Genomic DNA, 17,079 nt, shown 5'->3' with positions numbered 1-17,079 from the left:
ATGTATTTGTTACTTTTTGATTAAACCAAGATAATCTCTAGATTCTTACAACTTCCGAAAGACCTGTGTTAACCCTTTTGGGATGAGAGTCTCTAATTATATTTTAGATGTACAGTGAGGTGAACTGTGTCTTCTCTGTGTTTTTTTTCAGTTACTTTGCAAAAGGACATGTGAGCTTGGCCTCGCTAATGACACCACCTTTGCAAAGATCACACAGCAAGAAAAGTCTAGCATGGCTGACTCCATCCTGCTTCTAGCCTCACAGCCTGGCTATCCTTGCTCCTTCCTGGGCATAGGTCAGGCTAAACTAACCATGGGAGGTATTTGGTTTAGAGTTTAGCTTTAAAGCAAGGATGATAATTGTCCCTCCCTAAAACTGGTTCCCTCCCGGCTGGAAGATTGAAACAGCCTTTGTAAAACCAAAGAAAGACCATGAGATTAGAATTATGGGAGAGGCCTGAACACTGTTAAAATGTAGGTGTAGTTTCTAGAATCCCTTAATGCTCAGGAGTCATGTGGCCAGAGGTCACAAGATGTGTGGCTTCCTCAGGTGCTTTTATAGATAACATCACTATTGTAGAACTTAAGATTGGTCTTTTGAGATTTTTTTTTTTTTTTCAGATTTTTGCATTCTGGAAGCCACCTGACTCCATCCAGACTTGGGATTCAGAACTTAACCAGTTCTGTGGCCGTCACCCAGAGGCAGGCGTAGCATGTGAGGACAATTTTCCACACGCCTATGATTTCATCCCCAATCAATCAGCAACACCCATTCCCTAGACCCCTGCGCACCAAATTGTCCTTAAAACCCCTAGCCTCTGAGTCCTCAGAGAGGCTGAGTTGAGTAATAACTCCAGTCCTTCTGCTTGGCTGGCCTTGTGTTAATTAAACGCTTTATTTACTGCAATAACATTGTCTCAGTAAATTGGGTTTACCCATGCAGCGGGCAAGAAAAACCCTTCGGGCGATTACGTTAACACAGGTAAGTGGGTGGAAGGTGGCCTTCTGTAGAGCTCTGTGTGCAAAGTCAAGAACTATTTTCAGTCTGTTTCAGCTTTAAGTTGTATCAAAGCCCTTCCTTCTAGAACCTAGATGCAGCTCTTGGGTCACTCCGTCACACATCTCAGCTGTTGCAGGGATGCCGGTGTGATGTTTTCAGATGAACTCTTGCTTCCTTGGCTGACTGTGAAAAAATCCCTGGGCCTTAGTTTGCTGCCCTGTGGCCTCTGCAGGTAAGCAGAGGACTAGCGGAATAATTTTGAATATTGAGGGACATCTCTGCATGTGAGCTTTCCTGTAGTGTTGGTGAATGGAAGTGATCACATTTCAGGTCAATATTTCAAGAAAGAAGTAATGAGCCCATTGAAAGAGGCTTCTCTAAGAGAAGGGTAAATATTACATGGAGGAAGAAGAAAGTAAAGGGAGTAAAAGGTAAAGGATAGTAAAGGAAAAAAACTCACATTTAATGAGTATGGACCTGCTGGGCATGGTGGCTCACTTTGAGAGGCTGAGGCAGGCAGATCACTTGAGGTCAGGGTTTCAAGACCAGCCTGGCCAATATGGTGAAACCCTTTCTGTACTAAAAATACCAAAATTAGCCAGTCATGGTGGCACACACCTGTAATCCCAGCTACTCAGGAGGCTGAGAGAGGAGAATCACTTGAACCTGGGAGGCAGAGGTTGCAGTGAGCTGAGATCACGCCACTGTATTCCAGCCTGGGCGAAAGAGCAAGACCCTGTCTCAAATACTAATACTACTGCTATTACTAATAATAAAGACAATCATTATGGACCCTAGGTGAGGCACTCTCCTGAGTGCTTAGCATGGAATATCTCATTTAATACTGTGGTGTGGGAGCTGTATTCCTATTTAATGCCAAAATATTAAGCAATTTGTCAGTGTTTTCTCAGTTGGCAAGAGGCAGAGGTGGTAGTCAAAGACCATATTGTTAACCATACACCATTGTGGGAAGGCTGACCACTTGGCAATCGTGGTATGGTTCCATCATTACCAAGTACATAATCAAAAATGTCTAATATTAGAAGAGGCCAGGCATGGTGGCTCATGCCTGTAATCCCAGCCCTTTAGGAGGCTGAGGTGGAGGGATCACTTGAGCCTAGGAGTTTGAGATCAGCCTGGGCAACATAGGGAGACCTCATGCCAGGCATGATGGCATGAGCCTATAGTCCCAGCTACTTGGGGACTGAGGTGGGAGGATCCCTTGAGCCTGGGAGGTTGAGGCTGCAGTAAGCCACGATCATGCCACTGTACTCTAGACTGGGCAACACAACAAGACTCTATGTAAAACAAACAAACAAACAAACATAAAAGTAGAAGATACTCAAAGAGGGAAGATGGTAATACTTGGTCAAGAAAATGCTTTTATATTAGAGGTGAACTGAGACTAACACCCAAGTGCCTAAATTTTTTTTTTTTCTTTTCTGAGACGGAGTCTTTCTCTGTTGCCCAGGCTGGAGTGCAGTGGCACAATCTCGGCTCACTGCAAGCTCCGCCTCCCGGGTTCAAGCAATTCTCCTGCCTCAGCCTCCTGAGTAGCTATGATTATAGGCATGTAAGACTACGCCCAGCTAATTTTTGCATTTTTTAATAGATACGGGGTATCACCACGTTGGCCAGGCTGGTCTCGAACTCCTGAACTCGTGATCCGCCCGCCTTGGCCTCCCAAAGTGCTGGGATTATAGGCGTGAGCCACATGGTCATCCTTTTTTTTTTTTTTTTTTTTTTTTTTTGCTTTTGTAACAACCCCTCTCACTTTCCCTGGGGTAGACTTCTATTGCTGAACAATATTTCACAAATTGGCTCACGTAGCTCATATCTGAGAGATGTGCCTTATGCCCTCCTTTAAGGTGACAGGAATTAGAAACTGAGACTGGAGACTTACTGTTTTCTAGTCAAAAGAAATGCTGACTCATCACATCAGCCCACTATTCTGAAATTTCCGTTTCTGCAGTCACCAGTGGTTTCACGACTACTAAATTTAAAAAAACACAGGCTAGGCATGGTGGTTCAAGCCTGTAATCCCAGCACTTTGGGAGGCTGAGGTGGGTGGATCACCTGAGGCCAGGAGTTTGAGACCAGCCTGGCCAACATGGTGAAACCCCTTCTCTACTAAAAACACAAAAATTAGCTGGGCGTAGTGCTGGGCACCTGTAGTCCCAGCTGCTCAGGAGGCTGAAGCAGGAGAATCACCTGAACCTGGAAGGCGGAGGTTGCAGTGAGTCGTGAGCTGAGATCATGCCATTGCACTCCAGTCTAGCCTACAGGGTGAGACTGTGTCTCAACATACACACACACACACACACACACACACACACACACACACACACACACACGCTTCTAGCCTTATTTTACTCATGGTGCTTGATATTATTTGTCATTACCTTTTTAATAAAATTCTCCTCCTCCTGTGACATTACCCTCTCCTAATTTTCCTTGCTTCATTCTTTCTATTCCTCTTCATTCTTCCTGAGATACTCTTTTTCTGTCTTTCCCTTAAATTTCATGGTTCTGTAGGGATCCGACCTCAGGCCCTTGCTCTTTTCTTAAGTTACTCTTGGGTCACCTTTAAGTGAATTGACATTCCTTCCAAGACCATAATAAATACTCTTCCATCTCTTCATTTTACAGCCTTACTAGGTCTTCAAAATTCTTCCACACAGCCACAGTTAGCCGACAGAAAGGAACAAAACTAAAGTTGGACTTCTATATCCAGGGGCAGGGTCAAAAAAACGAGAAATTGAGTCAAGTAGGGTCACCTTTTACGATTAAAACCACATAGAATCTATGCAGTATGTTCAGAATTAACAGTATTTAGGAAGAAACTTGTCCTAGGTAACCCGGGCAACACATGTTGATGAAGTGAAATTTCTTCACTGTGCTCAGCAGGGATCAATGGACCTGATATTTAGCTAATTAAAAAATAATGTGTAATTTTGTGATCTATAACTTGAGGGAAGGATTTGGAAAGGGCTGGTTTGCAGTTGTAATTAGGAAATACTTTATTTCTAAATCTATGACTCTTTCATAGCCCCAGCTGACGTGGTTGTTAAAAGTCAGTCTCACTTTCAAAGCTCATTGACTCACACCTTTGTTTTGTAGTTTCCCGACATCATACAAAATGAATGGAGATCTAATTTTACCTTTCCTTTAATGACATTCTACCGCTCTTCAAACATCCCAACACAGTCATGAAAGACACTGTGGGGACTCTGCCCCTTGTTAAAATTAACTGGCTCTCAGTGAGGCTCTACTGTAGGGTGGAGCCGAAGTGGCAGGTGTTATGAATATGAACAGCAACCAGCTCACATTCTTGTCTTGCTCTGTCTGAGACTTTTGCAGTTGACTGCACTGATCAATTAGCTCCCAGAAACCCAGAGAGGGGTCTAAGATGAGGCATCCACGAAGTCCTTCAAACTCACTTCTTTTTTTCATTCAACAGAGGAAAAGTTGCTAATTTCCTAACATATGAATATTCTCAAAAACAAAATTTAAAATTCAACTAGCTATAGGAAACAGGTATGAATTTGAAGGAATTTTAGGTTCATCTGAGAAATGTCAATAGCAAAAAGACAGGTGAAAAAGATTAGACTGGGTGGCTGGATCCACTTCTTGCATAGGTAGTTCAACTTTTTGCTCTGTTTAAATTTCGTCTTTGTACTGCTCTTTTTTCCTATGTCAGGAAAAGTCTAAATCTTTCTCTGCCTAGAACCTTGAGAATAGGCAAGAAAGGAATGGCTTTATATTTATCACTTCAAAAAAAATCTGAACTTTGAGAGCCTATTCCCTCCCTCCCTCCCTCCCTCCCTCCCTCCCTCCCTTCCTTCCTTCCTTCCTTCCTTCCTTCCTTCCTTCCTTCCTTCCTTCCTTCCTTCCTTCCTTCCTTCCTTCCTTCCTTCCACACAGTTACAAGTGCCCCAAATGATCAAATAACTTTATACACTTCTAAAACCATAAACCTAAAATTGCAGATATTAGAGAGACCTGAGAGATGTCTCAGCCTGCACTCTGATTTTATAGCTGAGGACAGTGAGCTCCCAAGAGTGGAAGTGGAACAAGATCTAGGTCTCCTGAACCTTCTTCCTTATTCCATTCTGTCTTGAAGCAGATTACAAGAGGCCAGCACACTTACTTTCGGAAGCATCTCTATACCAAACCTTGCAAAAGCTGATTTTTTTTTTTTTTTTTTTTTGCATTGTGTAGACTCTTAAAAATCAACACAAGGAAGCCATGATTACCTTTCCATTACTTACCAACAAATAACTGGCTGTAGAGTTCCAGGCGGGTGTGGCCTTCTGTTGGGGCCTTGCGGATCTGCTGGGGCAGCCGGTCCACCTGTAGGCTGGCCTGCTTGACGTTCCTCTCTGCAGTGACCCGGTGCCACTGGTCATCGTTGAGAGGGGTTGGTGACCTCACTATAATCTCTACCGGCCCATTTCCCACATCAAATGAAAAGGACACTTCTGTGGCAGCTGGAGGAGCAGAAAGCATGAAAGACATGAGTATTTTTCTCCCAGATACCAAATAACAGTAAATTCTAGACGACAAACAAAGCAGGGAGAGGAAAAATCATCTAAACCTGTCACGTCCTACAAAGGTCAATGGCAAAATCAATGGAAGAAGGATAAAACGTCAATCATTAACCACAAATAACCGAGGGTGTTTTGGGGATCTATGTGCCAGGTATACATTTATTTCCTCATTTAATCTCAGAAGCCTTCCAAGATGTAACCATCATTGACCCTCTGCAGATAAGGATACTGAAGTCTGGAGAAGTTAGCGCATGTTGAGTGTCTTAGATTCAGTAAGTTAGTGGAATCAGGAATTGAACCAAGGTGAATTAGGAACTGAACCAAGGTTTGTCAGATTTCAGAGCTTGGTATCTTCTAACTCCACATACGATTTATCTTTTCAGTAAGTAGCTCCTTGGTAAGTGACTCATAGTTACCTGGAGATCTCTTGAAACACCTGTGTCCAGAGATTTTGACTCAGTTGGTCCAGAGTTGGCACTGGTATTTTAAAAAAACTCCCCAAGAAATGTTAACACCTAGCTAGAGTTGAGAGCTAATGCTTTGGGGGAATTTATGAAACTTGATTTCATTGATCTTTATACTCTATTGAAAGTTGGGGACCTTTGAATTATTGGTGTAATGAGGGTGACCTACATTTTACGACCACCTGTGGCTACCCAAAAGGTAGCACAATATTTCTGGAGAATAATCCCTGTCATATATCATCTGTTGCAAACCTTGGTTATTCCCCATCTGGGATGTAGGCTCCTTCTCGTAACCTACCCTCTAGCACTGACCACAAATTATTCTTTTTTTAAGAGATCACCTCCAAATCAACCTTCCTCTGCAATAAGTCACCTCTCAACAACTGGCAAATGGATTGGGTGGTTGCTTTATTAACTTTAGCTATAAGTAGCTTTCTTATTTCACATTTCATGTTTTATGTTAAGTTCCTCAGTGACCACCTAGTGCTTTATAAACAAGCTTTTAAAATGTATATTTTTTCTTGTGATTGACAGGAGACGCAGCTTCAGGCTGAAGCAGAACACACGTTTTCAGCTCCCTTAGGCTGGGTGAATTCTTTTCAGCATTAAAGATGTGGCACACCAGTGAATTTCCTAACTTTGCTTATAAAGACATTCAGCCCCTCTATCCATCAATAAGCCTTCTACCTAATCTCTAAGCAGTTTAATTAAATATCTGTCATTTTTTTCTCCTGGGCTAATGGAAAATTCAGCTTCTTTTGGCTGGTACCATTTTGAGACGGTGTCACAAGCAATCAAACTTCTAATTTAAAAACCACAGTGGGCCAGATTCTCTCAGGACCTAGACTGTTCCTTGCCTCTGTGTTGGGCCCCATGGAAAGCTGCATTAACTTTATTGAGCTACAGGGATATTAGACACAGAGCTCAATTTAATCAACCTAATTGTACCAAGGAATTTTGAACCTTCATGTCGTTAGCGAGAGAACTTTCATTTTAACACCTGTGGTGATTCGACACACAGTTCAGAAAAATGTCTCATCTAAATTAGAAGCCCCTGCCTCCAGGGGTCATTGGGACTGGATTTAACTTGCAGGCCAGTGACCTCCATCAAGGTTTCCATGGAAGTAGGATCAGAATGCAGGAAGACAATAATGTGACCCACAGGCTGCGTGATCTTTCTCTGTAGTTCTGATACAGCAGATGAGGAAAAAGTTGCCTTGGTTTCAGATTAAATCTGTTCTGTTCTCATAACGCTGTATTTTAGCAGGAGCATTTTTTAAATGTAAGTTGTCAGAATAGCAAGAGAACGAGGGTTCCTGGGCTAAGTAGGAAAGATTGTTTCATTTTAAAGGCATCAGCTACCATCAAGGAAATAGAATTTAGGGATAAATGGAGTTTAACCCTAAGGTTTGACTCGTAGGGATAAATGCTGCTCTAATTTCCTCTGCTATTCTCCTACTGCTATGATGAATTCGTGTCCAGGTCTTCAAACTCTCACTATTTGGAGAAACTCTGAGTGCCAGAAGTCGCTAGAAAATATCCATACTTTTTGCTTGTCCCAATAGATCCCCTATTTCTTCACCGTCATCTTAACATCAATACTTTATTCTGGAGAAGGGAAGAAAGTTGCTAGGACAATGTAGCTCAGAGCCTCTCACCCTAATGGGATGCAGTAAGAGGGACTCAAGGCCAAAGGCCTCTAAGAGCAACTTTCTTCCCAAAGAGCCTCCATTCAGGCTCTGCTGGAGAAATATGTATGAAGTCAGCACATTCCACACCCCTTCTGTTGCTTCCTCAGGAAAGGTCTGTAAGACCCACTGTGAGAGCCAAGGAAAGGGCTCCATTTTCTCAGTCACTCAACGTCAGCTTCCCTGACATTGCTGCGGGAAGCCTTTGAGAAACCCCATCCCCCAGTCAGACGGCCAGTGGGTTTTAAAAGCTTCTGAGTTCAGTTTGTGGCTGATTGCTCTTGGTCTTCTGGGTGAGAGCAACTGACATTTTAAAAGAGATAATTATAGAGAGAGTCAGCGAGCAAATAAAAGGGAGACAGGATAAAAGACACTTGAGCCAATGACACTGTCCTCACTTAATGTGTGTCTCCAGTTGGAGACCGAAGTGTTGCCCTGTTTCTGCCAGTGGAAAAGGAATTTCTTATATACTGAACAAATTCTCATTTCCAGAAATAAGTATTTGAGAATTGGATGCATATAGCCTGGCTCATTGGAAAGAACATGGTGCTGAACATGAATGGTTGCCTTGCCATGAGTATCAAGAACTGGGAAAGGTCTGAGACTTCACCCCACTTGCAGGCTAACAAGTTAGCCATGGTTTGATGATGCTGGCAGAACCATAGTTTAACATGGCCATAGTTTGATGATGCTGGCAGAAGATACGAAAATCCTGGGTCAGAGACAAAGGACTTCTTTACTTACAACACAGCAGGCAGCCTGAGCTTCCTGTTCACATTGCTTCCCCTTGAGGGGGAGTGCAGGGCATCCCAGGTAGATGCTGCACATGCAATAAGTTTGCTTCACAGTTGAGGGACCCTGGACTTAGGACACCCCAATCTTTTATAGTAGCTACTAGCAAACTTGCTCGATTTCTGCCCCGGAGAGTGACATTATATTTATTACTCTGGCCATGAAATAAACCTACCCTCTGTCCCAGAGGAAGACACTATCTGTATCTTCCAAGGCTGTTAGCTATACACACATCCTTAAAGAAGGTATAAACAAACAAAGCTGTCAATGCTTCTTGCTCAGAAGGCAGGCAAAATTGGAAGAGAGCCACGGAGATTTTTCTCCCAATAATTAGTCACTCTCCCTTTTTTCTTTGTGAGCTAACCTGATTTTGCCCTGGAATCTCTGTGTTTCCAGAGTCTTGTGCTTTGCATAAGGACAGCCCTACCCCAGGCCCACAGGGTGGATCTGGAGTTAACGGAGGCAAATATGGCAATTCCAGGCTCCTTACCAGCTACCTACTTCAGATGAGACACATAATTCCCTTCTAGCCAATGAGACATGGGTGGAGTCTTTCAGTGAGATATAAGGAAAAGACAGTCCCTTTTCTGCCCCTTTATATTGGGGGGGAAGCTGTGGTTCTTAATGTTGCTGGAGCTGTCTCACAAATATCAGAGATACAGAGGACAGAGAGGACAGTGGATGAACCTGGGTCATGGCTGACATTGTTCAACTTTTAAAATTTTTTTATTTTTATTTTTATTTTTTGAGACAGGGTCTTGCTCCATCACCCAGGCTGAAGTGCAGCAGTGTAATCACAGCTGACTGCAGCCTTGACCTCCTGGGCTCAGATGATTCTCCCACCTCAGCCTCCCAAGAAGCTGAGACTACAGGTGCACACCACCATGCCTAGCTAATTTTTGTATGTTTTGTAGAGATGGGGTTTTGCCATGTTGCCCAGGCTCATCTCGAAATCGTGGGTTCAAGCTATCCGCCCATCTCAGACTCCCAATGTGCTGGGATTACAGGCACGAGCCACCACACCTGGTCTGTTCAACTTTTAAATTAATCCCCGAGCCACCTACCTTAGGATTTCTTACTTGAGATATGCTCTTAGGTTATTGCTCAAGGCATTTTTATTGTAGCTGAAAGCATCTTAACTGATAGAGAGCCTTAGCTGTTTGGTCTTTTCGCTTTTCACTCTTCAGGCCTCGGTTTGAGGTCCAAAGGGAGGATTATATGCATAGTTTCCCAAAAGTTCCTGTGTCCAAAATGTGTCTGAAACTACGGAGAACCTCTAAGATTCTTTCAAATTGCAACATTCTATAATTTTTCAAGAGATTGTAAGAGAAACAAAATGAAATACAGCTGGTCTTAATCGTAATTTTAGATACTGAATCATTACAGGGAGAAAAGAGAAATACTAAAAGAGAAATACACAAGGTGGCATATTGCCATCAGAAAATAATATAGGTGGAAGAAGTTACTATTGAATAAAGCAAGCTCATGACTTCATCTGAAAGGCTTAAAGTAATGATTGGGACAAAACCACGGAGAGCCCTTGGCATGTTCACGCTTCCCCTTCCAAGTTTAATTCCAGCAGGTGGCAGTATTTGCTCTCATTCTAACTCAACAAATCACTCCAGGCTTAATATATTGAGTGATAACTTTAACAACTGACCAATACCAGGTTTTTTTTTTTTTTTTTGGCTTTAAGTTTTCTGAGCAGGTGAGGGAGCATTTAGATATCAGACCACAGTTTCAGTTGAAGTAGCAGAAAACATTTGGTCATTCATTCAATACAGAACAGAATGAGAGAAAAGAGAAGGAAAGTTATACGGCGTGAGCATGATGGGCAGACCAGCTAACACTGTTTAGTTTGGATAATGATTTGTTTATTCCATTCTAAAATAAGGTTCGAGGGGTGGCAGCCTCCAGGGAGATCTTCTGTACAATAAATCTCGTTTGACTCATACAACAAAACTGGTAATTGGTAGAACAGATATTTCAGCCTCACTCTATGGTAAGCAGTGTTATGAATATCTTTTTTGTTTCCTGTATTTTTTTTCTGAATGAAATACTGACTGTACATCAGATGATAAAAAAATTTATTTAACATGAAAGGGTCATAAGAGGCAGGAAGGCTGAAAATAAGGTCCCCATGGGTATTAGAGAGATGAGAAGGAGAAAGAAGTAAAGAATTCGTCTGTGTTCCTAATTCAAGACCAACTGCTGCACCTGTACATGGGATGCCATCCTTCCTACTGCCTCAAGGACACCACTCTGACAATTCTGCCCTCTCTCTATAACTGGGTTGTTCCACACACACACACACACACACACACACACACACACACACACACACACGTTGACACGTCTCTACTCTTAACAACCACTGGGACTATAAAACCTTTCTTTTGACCTTATCTATCTCAAAAGTTACCATTGCATTTCTATGCACCCTTTTGTTTCCAAATTCCTTGGAAGAGATGTCTATACTCCCCATATCTATTTCCACTCCTCTTAGTCTTCCTCTAATTCCACCGCATAGGACTTTCTCCTTCACAACATTTGAAACTGCTCCTGCCCCAGGGCCTTAAAACTTGCTGTTCTCTTTACCCAAATAACTCTGGCTGAGCCTTGACTTCTCCGCTCACAAGTCATCCTATTAGAAACTCCATCCTTAAACGTTCTTTGTTAAATAACAAACTCCTCTCTCAGCTGCCCCTTCTCCTTTATCCTGATTTTTAAAAAATCTGCATGGCATGTATCACTATCTGGAATAATAGATATGTGGTCCTGGCCTCACGAAGGCAGAGGCAGTTTTTGTTTTGTTCATTGTTCTTTCCTCAGCACCGAGAACATTGCCTGCCACACAGTAGATGCCAATTTGTGAATGAATGAAAGAATGAATAGAAACACTCCTGCCTAGGAGGGCAACAATGATTACATAGATACTCTGAAAAGAGAAATCCACTCATTTTCCCAAGGCCAGCTGAACTAGATGGAGTGCCATCTTGTATTCCATAAGCATCTTTCCCAAGAGCACAAAGTAACTCAATGTATATTTTCTCAGTCTAAGAGCATGCTACATTAGTTATGTCTGTTTAAAACAAATGTAGCTAAATGTTATTTTCAAACGTATGATGTTTGAGGAATAATGGCTTGCCCAAGATAAACTCAGCAGTGGAATAAGAAGCAGAATTTTCTCCCTTTGCTTTATTGCAAGCTAGTTTCACTCTACTTGTAGGAACAAGGACCTTGGATCTTAATTACATTTCTCAACTTTTGGCCTACATAAAAAACTGCTAGAGGAAAATGCTTAAAATGCATATTCCAATGCTTCTGTTACAGAGAATCTGATTCAGTAGGTTTGGGGTGGGGCTCTGGAATCTGCATTTTGTTAATGCCAAGTGATTCTGATGCAAGTGGTCCTGGAATCTTACTTTAAAAATCACTAGGATTTTCAGGTTTCCTTCTAGTAGTAAGTCCTAGGAATGTTTGCTTTCTTGTCCTCAACAGAGGGATTTTTCAAAACTGTGTAATAGAGAATTTAGCCTTGCCCTCAAGAGGTCTGGCCCTTGCCCTTGGCTTTGGGAAGGTAATATCTAAGCCCTTGGGATGTCCTGCCTGCCTGGTAAGCATGTCTTCATTTGCCTGGGAGCCTTGGGTTATTCCAGATAGTCTAACACTGTGTTTTAGGGGTAGGGCCACACCAGACAGCATTTAACATGGGGCCTGGGCTGGGCGTGGTGGCTCATCCCTGTAATCCCAGCACTTTGGGATGCTGAGGTGAGTGGATCGCCTGAGGTCAGGAGTTCGAGACCAGCCTGACCAACATGGAGAAACGCCATCTCTACTAAAAATACAAAATTAGGTGGGCATGGTGGCAGGTGCCTGTAATCCCAGCTACTTGGGAGGCTGAGGCAAGAGAATTGCTTGAACCCGGGAGGCGGAGGTTGTGGTGAGCCGAAATTGTGCCATTGCACTCCAGACTGGGTAACAAGAGTGAAACTCTGTCTCAAAAAAACAAAAAAGAAAAAGATGGGGCCTGACCATGCCAGACTGACCAACAATGTGATGAAGGGTGTGGGGCTTTGGCTTATATTCTCCAGCCTTCTCAGGGGCTGGAAACTGAGGTCAGCCATGTAGGCAATCAATCGTTCCCATGTAACGTAGTCTCAGTAAAGACTCTGAACATGGAGGCTCAGGGAAGCTTCCCTCATTGGCAATACCCCATGCAAATTGTTACACACCTGTTCCAGGAAAGAAATGTGCTCCTGAATCTACAGAGAGAGGCTGACTATAAACTCAGCATCTGGTACTCTGCCTGGACTCTGCTGTCTGTGCTTCTACGCCTGTCTGATTTTTCATCTGCATTCTTTACCCATAATGCAGCATGAGTATAGCAGCCTTCAGTGAATTCTGTGAGTCGTTCTACAGAACTATCAAACTTGGGGGTGGTTTGGGGAACTTCTGAACTTGTAATTGGTGTCAGAAGCATATGCAATCTTATGGGGAATGTGGTCTCTCTAAATTTGCAGCTGGTTCTAACTCCACAAAAACAGAAACAATCATATCAACTTAGAAGTATGTGATTGAGGCTGAGCGCGATGGCTCGTGCCTGCAATCCCAGCACTTTGGGAGGCTGAGGCGGGTGGATCACGAGGTCAGGAGTTCAAGACCAGCCTGGCCAACATAGTGAAACCACATTTCTACTAAAAATACAAAAAATTAGCCGGGCATGGGCATGGTGGAGGGTGCCTGTGATCCCAGCTACTCAGGAGGCTGAGGCAGGAGAATCGCTTGAACCCAGGAGGCAGAGGTTGCAGTAAGCCGAGATCGCGCCACTGCACTGCAGCCTGGGCAACAGAGTGAGACTCGGTCTCAAAAAGAAGAAGTATGTGATTGAATCCAAATAATATTAAGACCTAAAGGCTTCAGTGAAGAGACTTCAACCTCTGAGCCCACCCTCACTGCTTAATCAGGAAACTGAGGCTGAGAGACATTAAAATCCAGTAATGACCAGATAAAGAGCTTTCGTTTTCCTAACTACTGTATTGCCTTTCATATTATGAAGGAAATAAAAAATGACCTATTTTTCTTTTAGTATAGTTTTAGTTTCTGAATGTAGAGATTTTTAGAGTCATATATGCATATTCACACCAGAAAACTTGGTGTTAAACACATCTGAAAATGAACATTGGCAAGAAAAATTTAAGTCTTTTGGAAATTCTTCAAGGAAATGCCTGGAGCTTAGGAATCAACGTTACGAACTCATTTTAAAATCTCTGGTATCTCAATAACCTCTTGAGTATAAGAAGTATTTCTCTTTATGTATTTTGGCCTTTAAGCTTTTTATTATGGTTAAAAAATAACTTCACAAACAAAGACATCCACAGAGAAAAGGAAGCGAAAGGGAGATACCATTGGTCATGCAAAAACAGAAAGCTGTCTTTAAAATGCAAAGCCCTTCTAATTTTAGGTTTTTCTATGCATTTAACCACCTTTGGAGAATAACGCCTTGAATATTAATAGACTGATATGATTTAAAAAGAAAGAAGGCAAAAATAGTTCCAAAATGATACGTGGCTGGCAACAATCCCCTGTACCCCATGTAGGACTTGCAGCTGGGCTTTAAACACCCTCTTGTTTGGAAAGAGCACATCGGTGCATTGGGCAGACAGAGGCCAGTTTGGAAGAACAGATGAAGGTCCCAGATGGTGACTCTGGAGATAGAGTGTTGTAATAAAGGGAAACCCAGAAGCTGCTTTAGAGAAACCCTGAAACTCATACCTAAGGATCCCACAGAGATGGAGAGGAGAGCAGATGGAGGAGGGGATGGACTTCAAAGAAATGTTTCTTCTGACCATATTCAGGTTGTGTGGCAAAATAAGAAAACTCACTTGAGGAAATGTGCTTTGGTAGAAGACTAGGGGTGATATATTAAGTTGGTTTCAGGTGACGTCAGAGAGAGCCGGTTCATCAAAATACATGGCTTTGGAGAGTTGAAGGAGAAAGGAGAATTTGACATCCAAAGGAGGTAATGCAACTGCAGGCCGAAACAACATGAATTGGGGGAAAAGCTGACAAGTGTCAACTCGGACCAAGCTGCAGCTTACAAGGAGACAACATACAAGTCAGTCAATTAATTGTGCCATCTACATAACTGTGCTATGGACGGCTATCCTGATTGGGACACCGATAATGAGGAAAAACCAAAGATGAAATCTGAGGATGAAAGGCTATGGCTTTGGAAGGAGCATGCCTGCTAGTGAGAGCTTTAGATAAATCTATCAGAAGGAAAGCAGCCAAGGGGGCGTCTGTTTTCTGGTTTCTGTGGACTGAGTTTTGACTCTGCCTGTAGGTTATATCACAGGTACTATTTTTCTCTCTCTGTTTTGCCACAAATTGTCTCCTTTCTATCAAATCCTTTCAATATCGCCTTGATATGACTTCAGAGAAGATCTCTGTAATGAAAATTAAAAAGTGCCAAATGAGGACATATATACTACATGTTATAGGCTCAGAGTATAAGAAGAGATTGATTCTGTTTTCCACTACAACACCAGATTCTCTTCAACTACAGTGCATTTGCAGTATTAGACAAATAGTGGAGAAAAAAAGTAAAATTATGCTGCGGATCAATGGAGACTTTAAATGGGAATGGAGAGACATTTGAGAGGAAAGCAGAACCACTTTCTTTCTTTTTTTTGTTTTTGAGACAGAGTTTTGCTGTGTTGCCCAGGCTGGAATGCAATGGTGTGATCTCAGCTCACTGTAACCTCCACCTCCCAGGTTTAAATGATTCTCCTGCCTCAACCTCCTGAGTAGCTGGGACCACAGGCACATGCCACCACATCTGGCCAATTCTTTTGTATTTTTAGTAGATGCGGGGTTCTGCCATGTTGGCCAGGCTGGTCTCGAACTCCTGACCTCAGGTGATCCACTCGCCTCAGCTTCCCAAAGTGCTGGGATTACAGGTGTAAGCCACTGTGCCCAACCGAAACACTTTCTTTCTATATAGCAAGCTTTCTTAAAGTGTGAAAGACTTCTGTAAAAGTGCCTTTTGCCTTAGAATCATCACAAGAGATTCATAACCAATTTAAATTATTTTATTAGTTTTTCTGAAGCTCTGATTAATTTGTTCTTTATCATCTACTTAGTAATGGATATTAGAAATGAGGAACCTAAGGGTTGAATATTAAAAATACAGGGTCTCAGAATCTCAGATTTGAAAGTATCCTAGGATAAGCGCTCCTTTAAAGTTGTAGAAGAGTGAGTAGACCCTTGAGTTCATGTGTTTCCATGTATGAAAAATGACAGAAATCACTTCACAGCATCTCTTATGGTGTGTCCACCAACTTCTACTTAAGCAAAGCATTCCTCTGGAAATGGATATTGTTAAACGATAATAATAATTTTTCACAGAGTACGCTTCCCTTGTTTTGGATAACAGCTGAAAATATAACTTTCTTGTATAGATTGCATAAAAAAAATTTTGCCTCCCTAAAGACTGGGCATATAAAATGCATGAGAACCCTTTTAGGACTACTTTGTACACTGTTCAAACAAGTACATTTACTTTTGTCATGATTTAGTGAACTAAGGGAACATGATTTTTCTATAGAGTAGCTCCATTGAGAGAACAGTTGCAGGTGGGGTGAAGCTCATCTCCGGCCTCCACCCCGGGATGGTTTGACATACTCTCAACAAAGTGAATGAATGGAAACAGCTTTGGGGATAGGGTCATGGGTTAGCAGTACTGTCCCGCTGTACTAGTCCATTTTGCATTGCTCTAAAGAAATACTTAAGGCTGGGTAATTTATAAAGAAAACAGGTTTATTTGACTCATGGCTCTGCAGGCTATATGAGAAGCACAGTGCTGGCATCGACTTCTAGTGAGGGCCTCGGAAGCTTATGCTCATGATGGAAGGTAAAGGAGCAGCAGCACATCACACAGCACAAGAGGAAGCGAGGGAGAGGAGGAGGAGGTGCCAAGCTCTTTTAAACAACCAGATCTCACACGAACTCATTACCATGGGAGGGGCACCAAGCCATTCATGAGGGATCCACCCTCATGACTCAAACACTGTATACTAGGTCCCACCTCCAACATCGGGAGTCACATTTCAACATGAAATTTGGAGGGACAAACATCCAAACCATATGACCTGCTCAGCACATCCTTGCTTGGACTTCCCAGTGTGGTTTGTTTCCCTCCCTCCCTCCCTCCCTCCCTTCCTTCTTTCCTTCCTTCCTCTCTTCCCAATGTGGTTTCCTTCCTTCCTTCCTTCCTTCCTTCCTTCCTTCCTTCCTTCCTTCCTTCCTTTCTTCCTTCCTTCCTTCCTTCCTCCCTCTCTTCCCAATGTGGTTTCCTTCCTTCTTTCCTTCCTTCCTTCCTTGCTTCCTTCCTTCCTTCCTCTCTTCCCAATGTGGTTTCCTTCCTTCTTTCCTTCCTTCTTTCCTTCCTTCCTTCCTTCCTTCCTTCCTTCCTTCCTTCCTTCCTTCCTTCCTTCCTTCCTTCCTTCCTTCCTCCTTCCCTCTCTCCCTCCCTCCCTTCTTCCGTCTCTATCCTTCCCCTCCCCCCTCCCCTCTCCTCTCTT

At 42.7% G+C, this 17,079-nt stretch overlaps 1 protein-coding gene across 1 annotated transcript in view; it reads right to left on the bottom strand.

The window, feature by feature from the left end:
• The window catches only part of CNTNAP2 (contactin associated protein 2), a 2,249,322-nt gene that overhangs the window by 260,675 nt on the left and 1,971,568 nt on the right, over positions 1 to 17,079 (bottom strand). The window contains exon 17 of the mRNA XM_001094652.5: positions 5,272 to 5,490. Within this exon, the coding sequence (XP_001094652.1) occupies positions 5,272 to 5,490 (219 nt within the window). The remainder of the gene's footprint in view (positions 1 to 5,271; positions 5,491 to 17,079) is intronic.

The sequence above is a fragment of the Macaca mulatta genome, chromosome 3, assembly GCF_049350105.2.
Source record: "Macaca mulatta isolate MMU2019108-1 chromosome 3, T2T-MMU8v2.0, whole genome shotgun sequence".
NCBI classification, from domain to species: Eukaryota; Metazoa; Chordata; class Mammalia; order Primates; family Cercopithecidae; genus Macaca; species Macaca mulatta.
The sequence above is the reverse complement of the archived record's forward strand: the minus strand, read 5'-3'. Positions and strand labels throughout refer to the sequence as shown.